Below are 21,449 nucleotides of genomic sequence, written 5' to 3' on the forward strand. Positions count from 1 at the left end.
TTTTCCCTCTCACACATACAAAAGACTAAGATTGCGCATATTCACTATTAAAATATCACACGCACATACAATTTTTCTTCCTCACATGCATACATAAAAGACTAAGACTGCAAATATACACTAATAAAATATAGCACGCGCATGCATCTCTTTTACTCTCCCGCACACACACAAGACTAAAATTGCACATATACACTACTAAAATATCACATACATACACACAAAGCATACAGACGTACTATTCTCAATGATAGGTCGAAAATGTATGTGTGTGTGTGTGTGAACTAACACTAGTCTGAATGAATGAATGAATGAATGAATGAATGAATGAATGAATGAATGAATGAATGAATGAATGAATGAATGGGGATGAGACTTGTATTGTCTGTGTGAGAGTTGTCACTGAAGTGGCGGGGCATAATTTGGAGATCAGATGGCGCAGTGAAGTTAGTTTCAAGTTGGATATTAGATATTGGCGCTCCATGGAGTAAGCGGCGTTTAGCTCAAGGTTGATCCAATTTATGAACGTTAATTTAAACCAGCCGTTCTTTTGAAACACAACTGCTTAAGTCTGAAATAAATCAATAAAGCCCAGTTAAACTCATTCCCATTGCATTTCCCTTTAGATATGTCTAACGATAACACATTTTTAAGTTAAGCTAACTGCAGTGGGGGGGTGGTTAAGTCTGTAAAACATCTACCTTGGTTGTTTCTAAGTGTAATGGTAAAAGGGCAACTTATCACCCAACAATATCAAATGACATAACTGGTATCAGCCCCCCTGAGCGACCCACTGTGTGCACCTTCACTGTCCAGGTTGCTGTGGTCAGAGTACACTTGTACCGGAGTGGGCCAGAAGCTGTTGAACACAGCTGGGTTAGGTGAGGTGACACTAGGCAGGCAGCTGCCTAAACACAGTCAATTCCCAGAACACAGTCAGAAAAGGAAGGATAATAGAAAACATGTCCAAACGGTCTGCTGTTGCTAAGGAAAAAAGCCTATCCAGCAAATGGAGAACCCATACAAAGTGCCTTACAGATGTATTTATACCCTTCAACAGTAAAGTTCAGTGTATATTATTGGATTTTTTTATGGCAAACACAAAGTTTAGGTGAAGTGGAGGAAAGATGACTCTTTATGTAATCAGTCATAGACATGCCAACTAAAAAGATTGAGAAAATCAGCTTGAGCTAATAATGGAATTAAAGTTTCAATGTACTGTTAATCAACCTAATATATAGTACTAGAATTTGCTGATTCTACATAAGGAACAAAACAACCAACAAATAATGAAAAACAAAGGGTTAGAAGGAACTTATCAGGCTGCCAAACACCCCAAGAGAAAGCTCTATGGATTTACTGTGACTCTGGTTTAGCTCACAGGGAAGATGACTACGGAGTTTAATTCAGTCTTTATAGTTTTGCACTTCTGTACTTGGTATAACAGAACAAAATATCAGTGACCAGAGTTATGTCCAATTAGACACATGTCATTGTGGCCTAATTCCCAGAATTTCTAGCAGTCTCTTTATCTCTGGTAGAAGGAGAAGGAAAATCTTGGGGCATTTTTCAATTGAAACTTGAGGCAATGCTATAATTCATGTGCTCTTTCTAAGCATGTTATTATGTGTCAAATATGTTACGTGTGTTTTCATGATCTTTGGTATTAAATCTCATTCTAAAACAAATATTTTCACCACTGTCATTTCAACTTTGAATGCTTTTCACAATTTCTTCTCATTTCTATCTGGTTCTTGCCACTTTTACTTTTTTCACATTTCAACTTGTTTCTTCTTCTTTCATCTTCAGTCTTGAAATGTGTGTGCAATAAATAAACAAACTCTTTTTATGTTTTTCCAAGTGATCCATTATACTGGCATATCTATGAGATATTCACACCTGGGAATTGTCTATTGTTTTTATTCCTTGGTCTTCACTGTAAAAATCTTAAAATCATGTTATTGTTTATGTCTGTGGAAGAGAATTAGGGCCATTAAAAACATATATGAGTTTAATCTCAGAAATCAAAAGTTTTTTCTCAGAATTCTGACTTTAAATTCACAATTCAAATTGTGTCAATCTATGTCAATATCCAAATGAATAACCCTTCATTCATCGGTTATGTGTTACCATAATAACACAGAAATACATAATATGGAAAATATGGAAAATTATCACATAACTGATTGTTATTTGCTATAGGATTTGTAAACCTGTACTTAATCCACACTGAGTCTTTCTCCAAAATTAGTTGGTAGATTTGAGTTTCAAGACTAGATTTGTCTGATGATGCTAAGTTTAAAATCAGAATTATGAGAATATTTTTTTTAGTCGACCTAATCCTTTTCCGTAGATATGTCATGTGTTTATATGCAACATGAATTCCCAGATAAATACAATGTAGTTTGTAGCACTAAATTTACTACATTAAAATTTGCTGCTGATTACTTGCAATTTTCCTAAAGACGTGCCCATATTTTTTCTTTCTTTTGTGAACTTCTTCAATTATTTATCTTCAGATGAGTCCTTGTTTGTTGGTGTTGTAGCGTTCAAATTCACCAAAGAGTCTCTGGAGGGATGACTGCAGCACATGTACTGCTGTCCACACTGACACACATGTTCACATGAGAAAAGGACCCAGTTCGTTTCTCATGGTTTCACATTGTCCAGCTGTCCTTTCAGCCGTTAAATTAGCTGAATTTTCTTTTCTTTTTTTTTTTTACCTGTAAAAATCTATTCATATTTTCTCTTGTCTTGCACACACACAGTTAACACACAAAAACACAAACAGAGATGGGATTATAGGTGAGGCATGGGCGGGAACCACGATGATCATTACTGGAAGACTGTTACACAACCAGAAGAAGTTCAAGAGGCAAAAGGTGCAGAGAACTGATGCTGCTATTGTTGTGGACATACAGAGCTTTCATGCACGAAAAAAACTCAGTCAGACGAACAGGTTAAAGCTGGTCTCTCAGAGCTCCTGTCATAATTACAGTCCTCTCGGTCACTCATGCATTGCCTCATTGCTTTGGTTTTGTAAAATAGCTCTGTTTCCAGTGTCTATGTGGCTCCTGTTAGACATTTGAGGTCAAAACAGGATTCTTTCAGTGTTTCTGTGAGCAGGCATCCACATATTGCTGCACTCTAGCCAGGATCAGGTGTCTGTACTCAGTCATTCAGCAGTGGTGTGTGTGTGTGTGTTTTGTGTGTGTGTGTGCGTGTGCGTGCATGTGTGGGGGTGTGCGTGCGTGTGTGTGTGCGTGTGTGTGCGTGTGTTGTTTAACAGGCAGGGAAGGGAGAGCCCCATGTCTTCAAGGAAAAGACGTTCAAGAAGAAACGGCAGTGCAGCGTGTGTCGACAGAACATCGACAACGTGGGCTCCTTCTGCAGAGGTAAGAGTGTTACTAGGCTGTCGGGATGAATAGTTTGGACAAAAGAATCAATGTAAGTTTAAATAAGTTCCAACAGTTTGGTGATTGTCTGTGGACATAAAAAAAAGACTGTGAAGTTTCTACTTGACTAAATTAAAAAAAAAATTCTGTCATTTTTATGTTTCTTTCAGTATGCAAGACAGGCACCCACAGGAAGTGTGAGGGCAAGGTAAGAGTCATCCACAAAGACTTGGCAAAATGGTTGAAGATTTAAATGTCAGTGAGTAAATATGCTACACATGAAGCATATAATGTATTTCTTATGCAAGCTTCCACTTGTAGTCAGAAATCTACATTCACTCACAAAGGGGTGTGGATGCCATATTTGGAATCCTTATATTGATTTCTAAAACCTAATATCATGTTCACAAGTTTGATTTTGTTGTTAGTGTTCTCTAATCTCCACAAAATCAAAATTATACTTGCACTTGGTTTTCACTTTGGGGTTTCAGCCAATCAGCACCAAGGAAAATGAAGAACGCAATATACGCAAAATGCCATGCCAAGAACAAAGTGTCTATTTAGCTTCAAAAGCTGCATTTTAGACATGGTGTATGAAAAAAAATCTAGCAACAGGCAGATTTCTTTTCCAGGAATAATTTGGTATTATTAGTAATTTTGAAAAATCTGCATAGAGGAATCCACTATAGTGAATAGAGTCATTGAAATGGCATGTTGTATGATATCTATGCACTCATTCTACTCTATTGATTGCACTTACTCTATATTGATTTCAATTATTTTACAAAAAAAATAAAGATTATGGTTTATTTTGGTGGTTAGAAGTGGTGTGAGTCAAAACATCTTCATAGTAGTGGGCACACTTCCATTACTCCTCTAATTTTTCATTTAGCATCTTAGTGTTTTTGCTAACTTTGAAAATGCACTCAGTTCAACTCCGCTAATGCGCTAGTAGCAGGACTAGTTTTTCAGTCAGCACTTTAGCTTTTTGCCATTTTTGAAAACATTTAGCAAACTTCCCCCAAATACATTTTTTCAGATGAATTTTGAAGCACTAAATTACTTGGCTGTTTTGTACAATTTCATTTGAGTAAAACTTTACATTTGTGTTGAAGCTTTGATTACCTTCCCATGTTGACACATATAAAAGAATGTTTGCCAGCTTAAAAGGAGATCTACTTCTCAGAGCTCCAAATTAAAGGCATGATGGTAAATGGACTGAACTTATATAGTACTTACCACTCAAAGCGCTTTACACTAGAGTCACATTCATCCATTCACACACTGATATGCAGATTGGTAGGGAATTTGGGGCTAAGTGCCTTGTCCAAGGGCACATCAACACATGGCAGGAGGAAGCTGGAATCAAACCTACAACCTTCTGATCACAAGACGATTACTCTACCCACAGAGCCACAGACACCACCGTTGCCCCACTCATTTGGTCTCAGCAAATGAGTGCCTTAAGGGCTGTCTCTCAAGAACATTGGGATAAAGGAAACGCTGTGGGAGTAAAACAAATATCAAGGCGTCCCAGAGCACCTCGACCCCTCTGATTCACTGTTAACCCAAAATGCAGACACTCGTATTTAGCTTGATGAGTTTGAACCCTTAGCAGATAGTTGTCCTTGTACTTAATGTACATCTTTAGCAACTCTGAGCTTCAGAAATAACACAGACATACACGTTGGGATGGTTAAGTAAACTATTAATATTGGGGGGATGTGTGTAACAACAAATGACAGAAGGTCTGTAAAGCCAGAAGTCTCCAGATCGCTGCCAATAAAAAGGCTGCTGAGCCACATTCCTCAGAAAGAGCTCTGAGCCTGTCTAGAACCCCACACCACCGCTCGTGTGAAAGAGCCATTGATGGAGAGATGGTATAATGAATAGACAGAAGGATGCAGAGGGAAGAATGCCAGGCATGGCAGTGGAAGCTTGGAGCCTTGGCGAGCAGCGGGCGAAGGAGAAAGAGCCAAGGGCGAAGGCATGTGGCAAAGACTTCCTCCTATATCAGAGGAGCAAAACCTTGAGAAGTTCGGGGATCAAAGGAGGCTCAGAGATAGCACAAGTATATAACAAGTAAAACCGGACGTTAAGGACAAACTCTCTGGTTGCTATAATCAAGGAGAACATTTTCTTTGCACAAGATCTTACATTGTTTAACTTTTATTACATTTTATCTAAACAGACTCAAATAACCACACACGGAAAAAACACTTATTTTGTGCAAGTTTTAAATCTTTTAACTTAGACCCCTCAAGCAAACTTACTGACAAAAACTGTTCAAAGATGAATTGTCTTACGACACCCTCTCTGAAGACTACATGAATTTTCCCACATTTTGACACAGCAGAACCAGAAGGAAAGCTATTATTCCTGACATAACTGCAGCAGTAAGTTGCAATGAAGGGAGACTGAACACAAAAAAGCAACAACTTGCAGATTAGTAAATCTGTAACATTTTCCTGCCCCTTACAATTGTGTGCATCCCTGTGTCATAAAATAAAATACATTAATGTCTGTGGTAGCGACATGACAAATTTTGAAGAAGTTCAATGGGTGTGAATACTTTGGCATTATCATATGCAGATAAAATATACATAGTTGAATGGAAAGACTTGGTTTCAGAGAGGAAGATTGGGATGTTGTCCAGGAATGGTCTGATGAGAGTTTGTTGTCTGGGAGTCAAACAGTGATATCCATCGCTGCTAGCCAGGAAGGGAGAGGTTAGATAAGGCGGGGTGGGGAAAGCATGGTTGCCATGCCTGTCATTGCTGTTATCTAACCTTGTATGATTTGGGAATTTGGGTAATGATAGAGAAGGGATGGATGGTACTGGATTATAGAAAAGTGCATTCATTCACTTTTTAAACTAACTCAATCTTCATCTTTGAGCAACATGTGTGGTGTTTGAGGCAACTCGTTTCTCCCCAGACTTCTATTTGCGTCTGTAAGCATGATGACAAATCGTCTCATTACAACACCAGTCAGCATCCTGTCTGTACATCTGCTCCATCTCTTTGGAATCACTTACCACCACCTACACACACTTTTTGTAAACTTCCTCCCCTTGAGAGTGGTTGGTGGTAATAGGTAGCCAGTTTACAGCTTTTCTTTTCTCTTCTTTCTCCCCTGTCATTCTGGTTCCTAATCTTTGCCCACAGGGCCAACTGCCTCTAGCTGACCCAACTCGGTTCCATTAAAAACACCCAGACTCTTTCACAGAGACCAACAGAATGCTGTAAACAGTTTTGTTTCTGTGTGTTTTCTCTCAGAGAACAGTTTCCCCTGCATCTTTGATCCCAAGTGGAAAATTTAGTCCACAGGGAGCAGATGAAGGGATGGTAGGGAGAGTGACTGAGGCCCCATTGGCAGAGGAGGATGGGGGGAGGACTCATAGAGGAACAGTGGAAAGAGGAAGGATTAAAATGAGTGAAATTCAGCCCATGACGAGTTGACTAGCCTGTTTAATTAAGCAAGAAGAGGCATTTCCGCTGGCCTGGGGGGGAAAACGACTGGATGTTTTAGTGTCTGCTCAGGTTAAAGTCTGAGTCAGAACAGTAATTAAATAATGATTAAACTGGATCTGACTGGCTGCGTGACTGAGACCTGATCAGAAGACTTGAGTCCATGTAATACCTCACCTCTTTTACCCTGGTTTAATGTCATTAGGGGTCATCATCAAAATTTCCCCAATGAAATAGGAACCGCCTTCAAGATGGTATTTCATTTAAACAGATGAAACATCCATTTTTGGGATTGTGATGCTACAATGACAAAAATACTTTGATTGCATTGTGTAGAGGTACACCGATGAGTGTTGTGGTCACTGTGGACTTACTGTATGTGTGGTGCATTCACCGATCAGAAAAAGATCAAAACTTTCTGACCAGCCAGTCACTAGTCAGTCATTATCAAGCTGACATTCTTTTAGCTTCATTCACTAGCAGATTTCTTTAAACAAAGACAAGGAACAACCAAATAGGTGCAAAGACTAGATCAATTCAAACGTTGCTGATTTTCTTTACGAAAGCACACCAGTATTTAGAAATCAAGGTAGTTTCCATGTGAAGAATAACTTGATTCAAAATTCAACTACAGCTGAGTAAGCCACTGTTAAGTGTCATGGTTTCTGCTCACAGCCCAAGAATCTTCAATCACTTTCACAGTGAAGCGTTTATCTACAATCATAAAGCAATGAATGTAATGGGACTGCAGGTTTAGTTTGTGCCTCAGAGCTGAATTTATAAACTTAGGAGTTCACAGTTGCTCCTGGAAAGAAGTTTGAGCAATGAGTCGTCCTACAGATGTTGTGTCTTGGCACTGCAGATTCTGTGTGTTTCAGTGATTGCAATCCTTCCGTCCCCTAAGGAGTCCTCCCCATCGTCAGTTCTCTTATCCTCTAAATATGACAGACTACATGCTGTGTATGGGTTCTGGTGATGGCTCATCTCTTTACAAGAAGAGGATGTGCAATCAAGTCCAGATACGGTGGAAGTGGGGGAGGACATAGTGGTGGTGCAAAGCAACATGACCCGCCTCATGTTTCCCTAACATAAAACCCTTTCATCAGGACAGTTGTGGTTACAGTCGAATCCCCCAGGCTCACCATTTTCTTTTTTCTTTCTGTAAAGGAAAGAAAACACACAGACCTCCTCCGACCTACTTATCGTTGTTTTCTGTTTGAGTCTTCCAGAAGATTCTAAAACTCATGTATCCAATCTCCTTCAGACCCAAAGCATACCAAAGGAACGGAGCGATAGAAGCGACGAGGAGCTGGAGAGATGGAGTAATGGCATGATTTCCCGACAAGCATGCAGCTGATCCCAGAATTCCAGTTATGCGGCAGACTTCCTGTCAAACTGAAAGCAATTGCTCAACAAATGTGAACATGTCACAGATTTCTGTTAAAAACATGTCAGCCGCAGCAAGCTTGTTAGCTTTTAGGCATAGCTCCATCCCAGAAGTTCTATGGTACATAGCTGTACTAATTGTTTTTAGAAGGTTGTTTTTTGAATGGGGGAGGGGTCAAAGGGTTCTCAGTGACGCCAATAACAAGTAATCTTTGTGGCCTTGAGCCCAGACCTCTGGTTTCCCTCCCCACAAACCCAGACCTTCACCCAATCCTCATGTAAGTCAGCGTGAGTCATTGTGGATAACAGGAAGCAAGTGGATCTTTCAGTGTTACAGCGACCATGATTGTCTCTTCTGACCAAAGCAGACCCCTTATTATCACAGACAGCTCTGGTAATTGCTGAAATAGGGCAGTGTGTTTTAACTTCAAGCTCTATGTCTGTCTGTGTGTGTATGTGTGTGTGTGTGTGTGTGTGTGTGTTGCCAAGTAAGTGAAGAACCAAGTGCGTGATCAGAGTTGATGAGACTTAAAACCATAAGCGGGACAAGAAATGCAGCCAAGATAGGACTTAACAAGTTCACTCTGAGTGTGAGTCTGTGGGAACCAATTAAGAACATTCATTCATCATAAACTCTTCATATTTGATTTACTAATAAAACTCTAGAAAATATGGCACACATTTGTAATCAGTTCCCTTTGCTTTGACAGCCCTAAATAAAATTCAGTGCATTCAATAGACTTCAGACTCTTAAGATAATGACAGATACTTTTGGTTACATATTTAAGCAATTCTACAGCAGCATGTAAAAATGGGTGCAACAACACAAATAAAAAACAGAAACAGCATAAACATGCTACACAATTCAAATGTCTGTTATTTTCTTTGATTTCTAAAGAGAATGACAATTATTTTTTGTTGTTGTTTTAACTTCTGCGACAGACTGGTGACCTGTCCAGGGTGTACCCTACCTCTCACCTGAAATGTTTTCTGGAGATGGGCACCAGCACCACTCCTGACCCCACTAGGGACAAGGGTGTATAGAAAATGGATGGATGGATGGATGGATGGATGGATGGATGGATGGATGGATGGATGGATGGATGGATGGATGGATGGATGGATGGATGGATGGATGTTTTAACTTTTTAGTCATTGTGGCTTTTATTTGTTAGTAATCTGACAGGAAGAGTCATACAGTGCAATATTAAGAATAGTAACAAAGTTGGTCCTTAACCAGGTCACTTCAGCTGCACGCCTCCCTATTACCACTGGATCCCAGTACCAGAGTGCTAATCCCAAATTACCTGCCTACAGTCCTAACTTCCCGGCTGCCTGGGGAAGGACTGATTATTACTTGTTATATCTTAATAATAAAACAAAACATACTCACATAGTGTCATGTTAAGACATGTTTCCATTCTTTGTGGAATCCAGGAATCACTTCGCAAACAGCAACAAAGACACCCAGCCTGGATTCTTCTCCCAAATGTGTAGGTTTTGGGCGCCCAGTATTTCAGAGAAGAGAATCATCGTCACTCGTTGATCTAAGAAGAGATGTTTGGATGCCACCACAGCCACCAATGTAATTTGAAAAATAGTGAAGAAGCTGGTCCTAAACCAGATTGATTCAGCTCCAAGCCAAGTGCCTCCCTATGACCTCTGCAGCCCAACACCAGAGTGCCAAACCCAAGGGAGGAAAAGACATGTGGCAAACATTCTGCGGACAGGATTTGCATCAAGGTTTATAGGTTTATATAAGGGACACATGCTCTGACCACTGCACCATGCAATGCCCCAACACAGCACAGTTATTGATTTTTTTTTTTAAACTTAATTTATCATGGGTGTGACTAAGATTGGCCTTATCGCTGAAGTAAAGAGTTCTCAGAAAGTTCCTTTCCCTGCTCTCTGCTGCACTTCATCACTCCCTCCAAAACCCTTCCCACAAAACTGGCAGTTCTCCTGTGATGTTAGGTTGTTTCTCCGTCTTTATAACTGCTGTAGCACATGACAATCTTCAGCTTTAACAATGGTATGTGCTGAGCAGAAGAAGGCTATGAGCAGCACATACATGAGCTGATTGACACTCCTAGCTCTGATTGGTTGTTTCCAGCCAGGAGCGGTGCATTTCTCCAGATGATGGTAGGACTGCCAAAAGGAGCCTGGGAAGCTTGTGTTTTCATAGACTATAAGTCTCATATTCAACTGTCAAGATACAGTGATAGTTTTAATAAATATGTAAAAATAAAATTTTTAAATAATTATCTTTCATTTCCCTTCAATTTCATAACCATACAAAGAGGTAAAGGTGAGAACATATAAGAAGTTTGAAGGGTGTGAATACTTTTTGTCAACTGGTTTGATCTCTTTAGCAGATCTGTTGGATACGTCGACATCCACTATGCATGAGTCACCCACAGATTTTAGGTCATGATATCATTTGATAAACATCAGTCTCTGTATGGAAGACTTGTTTTTTTTTCTTTGTGTGAAGAATCAGGTTCTGTTCTGCCTCAGGCTCATCACGATAGTCAACCATCAGATAAAGAAGACATCACAAGAAGAGAATGACAATTTTGACCACTGACATGTTTTGTTTGAGAACTGCGGTGTGCTGCAAACTGAGACAGCTCCTGAAGCAGTTGTTGACAAAGCCCGTCTGGTGAATCTGAGCGCACCCATACATATGCTAAACACTGTTTACATTGTAAAGATCTGCAAATATAGAAACAGGAGGAAATGGTGGGCTTTCGGGAATTGTGTGCTTGTGTGCTCATCAACAGGATGAATGGCAGAGATGGACCTCAACCACAAAATGTAGACATGGAGGCAAGGAGTGAAGCTCTGTAATAACAGCCGGTATCGGTTGGCTCGCAGGAACTTTTTCCATTGTTGATGTCTTCCTGCTTTGTTTGTTTACCCACATTTATTTTTATCTGCCATCCAACTTTCAACGCTTGTTTGGCTCGGGAGGAAGATAAAGATAGTTGGATGAGAATGCTATGGTGTGGTTTGTTTTTTTCACTTTGGCTTCGGGGATGTACTGAGAAACCCTCACACAAGCAACATGCATGGCTGTGGTTGTGTTTTCCATTTGCATTCCATTTTGGACACTTTTAACTCTAGGGTTCTTGAATAAAGAACCTCAAAAGGTTCTAAAATAATCTAAAGCTTACCCCACGTGTACAGCAAAACAATATCATTTATGAAGGAAAGTATGTTGGTAAGCAAACATACTTGACCACATCTGTAAAAGCAGGAGTCTTTGCAGAGTTCTGGTCTGAAGCATACATCTGTATGTAAACAGTACAGAGCAGAAAATGAATCAGCAAAGATCATTAGTGTAAACCATCTCAGATTCTAAGCAATCATTCGAGGAAGTGATGTCCTAGCTAATTCATTCCAAGGTTAGAGAAACTAAAAAACAAACAAAAACTCAGTTATCATGCTAATTGATTAAACTAAAGTATTAAAGTATTTCAAAAAAGACAGAACAATAATGGCTTGTTTGGAAGAACTGACAGAGAGGGCCTTTTCACTCCAAAATATGGCACACTACTGCAAACCCAGCAGTGGCTACTTGTAGCAGAAGGCTATATCCATTCTGAAGCTAACTGCTGATATGATTGGCTGACACTAATATTTGAGCATCCAATGGCAATTGAGGAGGAGACAGTTCACTTGTGTTGGCACAGGAAAGGCTAGTGAGTAGCATAACTAGGCTGGTGGTCACCCACTGGATTAGCTACTTCGTCTGCTGTCCATTAGCATGGATAGGCTCTAATGCATGTCACTTGCACATATTTTATGCCAACAATTTCACTTGATAAAAGTTTGTTTAAAACATATCTGTTTAATCCAGCGAGTGACCAGCCAAGACTTGCTAATAGTTAGCCTCTCTTGTGCTAATACCACCCCATTTGTGCCAATGGACAGCAGAGGGAGTAGGAGAGTCACTGCAGAATCAGCCCAGACATAGTAGCTACTAGTCTCTCCAATGCTAACATAAGTGAATAGTCTCTTTCTCATTTGCCAGCGCCGGCTGTTGAGTTGCTAATGCTGATCTATCAGTCACAATAAGTAGCTAGCCTTGTAATGGGTATAGCCTCCTGTAACAAGGAAGTAGCCACTGCTGTGTGGTAGTCTTAATTTTGTCCCCAATACCGAATCATACTAAAAAGAATTTGTCAATAATACCAATATTTGCTGAATTGAGTGAATCATAAGACAACTTCCTTTGATCAGCTGAAACCAAAGTGGAGATGTCTGCTCATAAAGCACAATCCCAACACAACACATAAATCTCATAGCAATTGATTTGGACACGTGGCATTCTACACAGAATTCCTTTCTGTCCTGAAGTTATCAAACACTAAATTTAAGGTCACAAGAAATTATGTTAAGAAATGGAGAACAAAATTTCACAACAATGTGAGAGTCTAGATACACAATGGACAGGATGCTTTTCCATCACAAAACTCTTTATCCCGGTCTCATTAAGAGATTACAAGAAAATCTGTCTCCCTAGTTCAACATAATCAATTTGTGGCAATTTGGAATTTTTGCAGACCCCTGTAGATGTGTAGTGAACATTCAGAGCTATGCAGCAGGAAGCTGGTTCTTGCTTGGTTGTGAAAACCTCTCTACAGGGAGCAATGTGTCCTTCCAGCTGCTTGGAGCAAAAATAAAATGAGGGGATGACCTTTTTGCTTAACACAGACTGTGGGAACCCAAGGAAAGGAGTTGGAATGGAACATTTGGCGTACAGTGAAAAATCTAAAAAACAATATTTGCTCTCACAAACACTACAGCAGTATTTTTTCACTTTAACATTAGGTCATCTTTCTTGAATTAGGTTGGATATTTTTCTAGTTTTCTCATTAGTGTTCAGCTTGTAGTGAATAAGGATATTTTTACACCTGATAGTCCAGTAGCCTTGGTTCGAATGGGGACCAAAGTTGCAACATTTGCTACATTTTCAGCTTGTGCGATTTGCATTGTGGCCAACAAACCAAACCCTCTGAGCAATCTGTTTACCACTGTGGTGGCGCGGCACTCTTTAGGTCATCTTTCTTGATGACATGAACATGAAAACTCCTGAAGAAAACACCGAGTGCAACTTCCTTCTTCATGAATTGTAAGCAAAAACAAAACAGAGTGATGTCAGATTTTAGCAATGGTAGGATTTCTTTTTTTCTTGGCAAAATACCACGAGCTATTTCTCCTTCTAATGCTAGACACAGATGTTTGTTTAGGTTGTTCTAACCCAGAATACTCTATAGTCTGCTTCTTGTTTTTGTAACATTCTCTGGACCACTTGGCATTCAAATATGCATTGGAACCGTACCAGAGTTCACTTCAACCTAACTGTGACGTAAGAGCTCGCTTTTTTGGTCCGCATCAGAGTTTGATTACACATTCACATCTCCCCAAATTAGTCGGACTTTAAAAGTAAACAAACTAGAGTTTTACTAATGCAGACTGAACAGAACTGGTGTGAATGTGTTTAAAGATACTCTGGGCTCCATCTACACTGGAACTTTTTCTAAAACGGGAAAGTGTTTAGCAATTTGTGCCTCACACTCAAATGGAAATGGAATTTTAGGGGACCTTAAATGTTTTTAAATGGGTTACAGAAAATTTCACCAATTTGTATTCATAGTGACAGCAAAAATACCTCTTTTGTTATTAAAAGAAAAAAATTGGTGATGTACTAAGCTGACCTATAACCCAAATGTGTAGTATGTGTAGTACATTGCAGCAGCAATGGCTGATTACATACTTGTCTTGTAATTTATTAGTTTATAAACCAATTTAACACAGAGAAGAGGCTTAACTTCATCATTACTCCACACAGAGGACTCCACTTACTCTTTGCTGTTTGCAATTCTTGTTTTCTTGTTGTGTTTACCGCTGAGCTCGTGTGGGGGCTTTATGCGGCTGTTCTGTACGCTATGTTTAAAGAGACTTACAGGTCTGGGCGGGTAAAAAATACCATTTTGTGTTAGGCATAGGATTTCTCCGTGTTTCCGTGTGAATGAAAACATTTCTGGAACTGGTCCATTGAGGTTGTGGGTGTTTTTCCAAACTGACAACCCGTTTTAGAAAAAAATATTCCTATGTGGACGAGGCTGTAGACATTTGAGTTGGATTTTAGGGAGTGTTTTATGACCAAGCCATGCAAACCACCCTCAGAGATGCCATAAGAAAAGTCCTACAAGTTTGTGCAAATGCATACATCTACATCTGAGCTTCAGAGACCTCATTTTAAAAAGTTAAAGTGCCTTAAACTGTTCAAAATTTGCTTTGGATGAGATCATTTGAATGCTTTTCACAAAGAAATGCAATTAGAAGAATATTATAGATTGTTGTTGCATGAAGTCTCTTGTAGTTTTTTTTATTTTGAAACTTATTTGACAACAACCATAGAACTACAGTTAATTTTGAAGGATTTCTATCATCTAGTCCAAAATTGCTCTCCTTACGTCCCTGAATGGAATTTTACATGCTGTGATATGTTAGTAAAGCAGCTATTTCTCACCCACAATGACTTAATTCAACAGGTGGATGTGAAATTCTGCCAGAAGGACAATCTACAGATGGGAGCCTTGACTTTTCACTTTATAACTGTAATTATGGATTTTTTAAAACATTTAAAACATTAAATGACTTTAATCATCTCAGACAGCTGTTTGAACTCTTACAGAAAACAGGTGTACAACACAAAGAACCAGCATTAAGTTCAAAGTGCTGACAAGCTGGAGCAATATTCCCTTCAGGGAAGTAATGGAGCCTGTGTTGTTGTGGGGAAAACCGTGAAGGACTTTGGTACGCCAACAAGAATGCCTGTCTGAAAGCAACTAGGGTAACTTGGAATTATCCTCTTCAATTTGTAGCCATAGGAGGCGATGATCTCTGTTTTTTTGCTAACATCTCTCTGCTGTTTTCTGTTTATCTGTGGACGCTGAAATGTTTCAGTTTTGTTTTACTTTCATGGCCCCGAAAGTTAAGTCTCGGATCACAGCGATGATGAAGCACGAAAGGTCAGAGCCAGCATCAACTTTCACTGATTCCTCGCAGCTTTTTTTAATTCCCTCTGATTGGATCTCCTGTGGGGAATTTTAGGCTCAAGTTTAAATATTAAAAGAAAATTCCCACTAACTGCAGAAATGTGTCACGTGGTTTGAGGATCTGGATCTGGTTGCGACTGTTTTTTCATGGCTTCAGATTCTAAGTTCCTCCTCTTGTGTGACAAGCTGGTGTTGTAGGAAGTTGGTTTGGCTTCCAGAGTTAGATAGCTTTGTCTAAGGTTTGCTCCCCTGTGGTGTCAGACCCACAGTCTTTTATTACACCACTGGTTTGGCTTTGTGTGGCGTTTTCCTGTCCAACATGATTCGACAGACTCTGCCTTGCTGTTTTTGTTAGAAGAACAAGAGCACTATGGTAAAAGTGGGTGACTTGATGCTGAGAGTAGAGTTGTGTGTGTAAAAAGTCAATTTCTACTGGCTCTTTAAAACCTTACAGTTTTTAAAGTAATTTAGTTGACGAGCAACAGTCAGCTGATTCAAATCAATGCATTCCATAACATTTAATATGGTTTTTGCACTTTACAGTGCAAGAAGAATTTCCCAAGCAAAACGTTCAGCAGGAGGTTTGAAAAAATGTACAAATACTGAAGTTTTCACTATTCACCGAATCACTTAGGTCTCCAACAAACCTTTAAATGCAAACCATTACAAATGTATAGCTTATCAGGGTCAGCTGGACTACAGTCTGACACTTTTTACTCATTCAAGTTAATTGGAGTTTCCAGGAAATTCTAATTAGCATTCCATGATTTCCTTTTTTCTTTGGCTGTATTATACTGTAGAGGCCTGCTTCCTTTAGCCACTTTTTCAGCAGGCTAGAATTGGATCTATATTTATCTTGAAACCACACACAGCAAGTAGAATATTGAGGAACTACTGAAAAAAATCTCCAAAGTGCACTCTTGAAGAACTGCCACAGAAAGTGAAATCTTGTGATCAACCGGTCTCTATAACAACCATTAGATATTTTCTCGCCTGCTATTACGGGTGTAAACATGAGGAGTTAGCTAGACATTAACGGGACCTTAACTTGACCTGTGGTCATTGGTCAGATGAGATTAAATTGCTTTTTGGCAACAAACACTCCAGGTGGGTTTGGTGTGAAACAAAGAACATGTTGATATTCTGAAGTGGAGGATCTGTGATGCTGTGGGAACCTTGTTAGAATGTGTGTCATCATAAGACTTAGACTCTGCAAGTAAAAAGATCATCGTTCACCGGGGCCTAACGGTTGACGTATTTTAGCTGCATATACAACGGAGATGAAAATGTGACTTCTTGTCTGGAGTTTTTTTTGTGTGTGTGTGTGTGTGTGTGTGTGTGTGTGTGTGTGTGTGTGTGTGTGTGTGTGTGTGCGTATGTGTGTGTGTGTGCGTGTGTGTGCGTGTGTGTGTGTGTGTGTCAATGTGGGACAAATCTTCCACATGTGGAACTTCATCTGGTGTTTTTTTCAAAACAAGTGTCCTTGTTCTTTTATTTTCTCTACTTGTTGTTTGACTCAGTCTTTGTCCATTGTGCGTTTTGTACAGTCTTTCAAAACTTTGTTTTATTTACTGACATTGCGCACAAAAAATGTTTTCATCAAATGTAAAACATCTGAGAGGGGTCTTGGCAGATTCTGCAGTGTAATTTTTAGCACACGTTGTTGGTGGTCTAGTGGCAGTATGACAGAACTAAAGTTCTTAATTTGCTTATAGGTATGTGTTACGGAAGCGCATTGCTATCACGCAAGAAAAAAAAAAATTCAAGCGCTATCACGTTATAACGTGATACGTATCTTGTTAAAACGTGATACATATCACGTTAAAACGTGATACTATCTTGTTAAAACGTGATACATATCACGTTATAACGTGATACTATCTTGTTAAAACGTGATATGTATCTTGTTAAAACGTGATATGTATCTTGTTAAAACGTGATAAGTATCTTGTTAAAACGTGATATGTATCTTGTTAAAACGTGTTATGTATCTTGTTAAAACGTGATATGTATCTTGTTAAAACGTGTTATGTATCTTGTTAAAACGTGATATGTATCTTGTTAAAACGTGTTATGTATCTTGTTAAAACGTGATACGTATCTTGTTAAAACGTGATAATTTTATGTCCAGGAAGTGGCGATATTATGCTAGGCTTTTACAGTGGCTAACATGAATTGGTCAGGTTTCCCTTCATGTTTGGTCTACGGATACGGATGCTGCTTTGCACTGTGGTTAAAACCATTAATAGCATGCTACTCTGAGCAGGATCCTAAATAGAACGGGGGTGCACAGAAGGAAACGTCAAGTTGGCTTCCGATTTTAGCTTCTGATTCGGGAAATGGCTAAAGAGCGATTAGAACGGAGGCTCAGATGTATTTGCTGAACATTTTCTGTTCAGATTTCTTTTTTTTAACAGTACACTTGCTGAACAACGGCAACGGCTGTTCGTAACCAAGCAACCGAAATCAACAGAAGGCTAGATAGTGGCAAAAGACAAAACTAGATCCTGTTAAGCATTCTTCAAAATAAAAGACTTCCTTTCAAGTTAAAATGCATCCCTGTAAACCACAACAGCCAAACAGAAAGGCAGGTGCTCTAGGACAAAAAAATGAAAGAAAACAGAAGGCTAAAATAATAGCAAATATTGTAAATGTGATAGTTCATTTATAATGCATTCCAGATACGAAAAGGTTTTAAATCTCTCATGTTTGAAGTTTCACAATTCAGATAAAGGTTTCACAAATCACAAACTAGGTTTGAAATATTCTGCCATTGGCGTAGAATAATCTACTCCAGATTTGAAGTGTCGATGTATGTTTGTTTTTAAAGCATATCAGGTGATTTCTTAACACTTGCATATTAAATCTAATTCCATGATTAGTTACTTATTTACAGGGCTGCACAGTGGTGTAGTTGGTAGAGCTGATGCCTTGCAGCAAGAAGGTTCTGGGTTCGATTCCTGGCACGGGTCTTTCTGTATGGAGTTTGCATGTTCTCCCTGTGCATGCGTGGGTTTTCTTCGGGTACTCCGGTTTCCTCCCACAGTCCAAAAACATGACTGTCAGGTTAAATGGCCTCTCCAAATTGTCCCTAGGTGTGTGTGTGTGTTGTTGTGTATCTCTTTGTTGCCCCGCGACAGACTGGCGACCTGTCCAGGGTGTACCTCGTCTCTCGCCCAGAATGTCAGCTGGAGATAGGCACCAACACCCCTCCCGAGCCCACTAACGTACAAGGGTGTAAAGAAAATGGACGGAGTTACTTAATTACAGTCATATGTTAAGTATAATTTAAATGCTTATTATTATTTACTGAATGTAACTTGATTGTACATAATTACAAAAAGGTAATGTGAAAAATAATTAAATTCAAAGCTTTATTTATGATTTATTTTGACAAAAGGGAAGAGAGAGGAAGTCTTTTATTTTGAAGAATGCTTAACAGGATCTAATTTTTTGTCTTTTGCCACTATCTACCCTTCTGTTTATTTTGGTTGCTTGGTTACGAACAGCCGTTGCCGTTATGCACCTATTGTACTGTTCAATAAAATGTTTTACAGAAAATGTTCAGCAAATACATCTGAGCCTCCGTTCTAATCGCTCTTTAGCCATTTCCCGAATGAGAAGCTACAAACGGAAGCCAACTTCAGCTCCGATCCAGACAGTCAGGAACGCCGCCACAGCTAGAGAACCAAACTGACGTTTCCTTCTGTGCAGCCCCGTTCTATTTAGGATCCTGCTCAGAGTAGCATGCTATTAATGGTTTTAACCACAGTGCAAAGCAGCATCCATATCCATGTAGACCAAACATGAAGGGAAACCTGACCAATTCATGTCAGCCACTGTACTAGCCTAGCATAATACCGCCACTTCCTGGACATAGAATTATCACGTTTTAACAAGATACGTATCACGTTTTAACAAGATAACTATCACGTTTTAACAAGATACATAACACGTTTTAACAAGATACGTAACACGTTTTAACAAGATACTTATCACGTTTTAACAAGATACTTATCACGTTTTAACAAGATACATATCACGTTTTAACAAGATATGTATCACGTTTTAACAAGATAGAATCACGTTTTAACGTGATATGTATCACGTTTTAACAAGATACGTATCACGTTATAACGTGATAGCGCTTGAATTTTTTTTTTCTTGCGTGATAGCAATGCGCTTCCGTAATGTGTCAACAAAAATACCTACATTGTAAAATATCAGCACTAACCTTAGAGAACCAACTATTCTTGAACAGATGAGAGAATGCAAAGGAAAAGATTTTTAACTGGCACAAAGTTGAAAGCTTCACTGGACTGACTTTATAATTAAGATGCACGTAAGAGAACAGAGACTTCTGTTTGTACTAGGACTAATTTGGTGATACTGGATACATTGGAGAGAAGATGGTGGAGATGGAGCTTCTAGGCATGAGGAAGAAAGGAACACAAGAGTCATGGAGCAATGGAGAACCTTGAGGTTCTGGTTCTGATGGACTAAAATAAACCCAGAAACTTCATTTTATCTTGTAGAAATCCATTGCTGGCCCTAAACATAATGATAAAGATTCAGATACGCTGATAATTTTGCTATATAATTACATTCTGGCACTTTGTTTTTTAAAATGTGCAGCCTTTTGGATTCAGGTAAAGCAGTCAAAAGATAGCCACACATACACGTTATTTTTTATTTTTCAGTCCAAATGAAAAATTAAATTCACATCCAAAGTTAATATTATGTAGTTCTGGTGTTTCACACAGTTGACATAAAACGACGTAGAAGTTGGTATGAAGACCTGAGAACAGCCAGGCTGTTTGCTAATGGAAAATGAATCTGGCCGAGGCGGACCGAGACCGTACTGGTTAGAGGTGGTCTAGTGGAAACGTGCCTTCAGCTCCCTACACAAAGGCAGAACCTAGAAGAGATCCTTATGGTCTGTCAACAAGCATCAAGAGTTCTGTGGACAGACTTATTCTCAGTTACTTCTCCCAAGGGCTACTATGACTCATAGCATCTTAAAAATCAACTACAAGTTCTTTTAGAACCAAAAACATTACACAGTAAGAAGGTACAACGTTACAAAACCTACTTCTTCCCAGAGTTCATCCAGGAGCCAAATCTCAAGATCAACGGTTGAGATGAGACTGGACCCCAGATGAGGCTTAACCACAAATTGAAGGAAAAACCACCAACCATTTCTCAGCCTGAAGCTCCTCTGGGACCTCTGGGAAAAGCTCCAGCTGACAACTTCATCAAACTGTTCGAGAGAATGTTGGGCATTCTGCTGATCTTGAACTAGAATGCGAGCATTTGCAGAATCTAAGATAGAAAATTGTCTTTGCTATTAAAACTTTGGGTTTTGTTTAAATGTTCTGTGTCTTTAGTGTACATGTACCCCATATTTTGTTGGTATTCCCTCACAAACGAACTAACAAGGTCTCACAAACGTTTCCCCAACATTTCTCACAGCAACAACATACCAAGGCTGCTACCTCACGCTGTAGTTATCCCTTTCAGAGCCCACAGCTCCTAAGCCCTGCTTTAAAGGGAGTGTTAGCTGTGCATTATCCATTTGCTATGCTTCTTTCAGCTTTGATGGATCAAAGAGTGTGTTGGGAAACCAGAAGAGTTAGGGCAACTGTAGCAAAACGAAATGATGAGAGAGTAAGATGACAGAGGGCTGGTAATGGGAGAAGGAGGAGAGCAAGGATGGAGCTGAATGGAGAGGAGAGGACAGGGGAGGAGAGGGTCAAGGTCTCCAGAGATTTATCCACCTGGACTAACCTGATTGGAGGAAGGTAGGATGAATATTTGAGTGTGCAAAGATTGAAGTAAATGAATAAATGTACTTTGGATCACATTACTTGAAATTGGATTGAAGTATCTGATAAAGTAAATCCAGAGCAGGTTGGAGTAAGTTTTGACTCTTAATGAAAACCTAAAGAGAATGTTGGAAGAAGGCGGATCCAAGTTTGGAGAGTTGACAAACGGGAAGCATTTTGTTTGAAGCAGATTAGACGAGAAATGAAGTGAGGAAAGGGGAAGGAAATATTGGAATCTGAAGATGAAAAGCAGCGGAAGAAAGTCTAAGATAGGAGAATTTTCCACTTAGTGACCCAAAA

The 21,449-nt window shown here is 39.4% G+C and overlaps 1 protein-coding gene across 4 annotated transcripts in view; it reads left to right on the forward strand.

The window, feature by feature from the left end:
- Window positions 1-21,449, forward strand: part of tns2a (tensin 2a) — a 73,344-nt gene that overhangs the window by 21,153 nt on the left and 30,742 nt on the right. For all 4 annotated transcript variants that reach the window (XM_008412772.3, XM_008412773.2, XM_017305809.2 and 1 more), the window contains exons 2-3: window positions 3,290-3,395; window positions 3,566-3,603. In XM_008412772.3, coding sequence (XP_008410994.2) covers window positions 3,290-3,395; window positions 3,566-3,603 — 144 coding nt within the window. The remainder of the gene's footprint in view (window positions 1-3,289; window positions 3,396-3,565; window positions 3,604-21,449) is intronic.

Source organism: Poecilia reticulata, chromosome 7 (assembly GCF_904066995.2).
Source record: "Poecilia reticulata chromosome 7, P_reticulata-male-v2, whole genome shotgun sequence".
Lineage (NCBI taxonomy): Eukaryota > Metazoa > Chordata > Actinopteri > Cyprinodontiformes > Poeciliidae > Poecilia > Poecilia reticulata.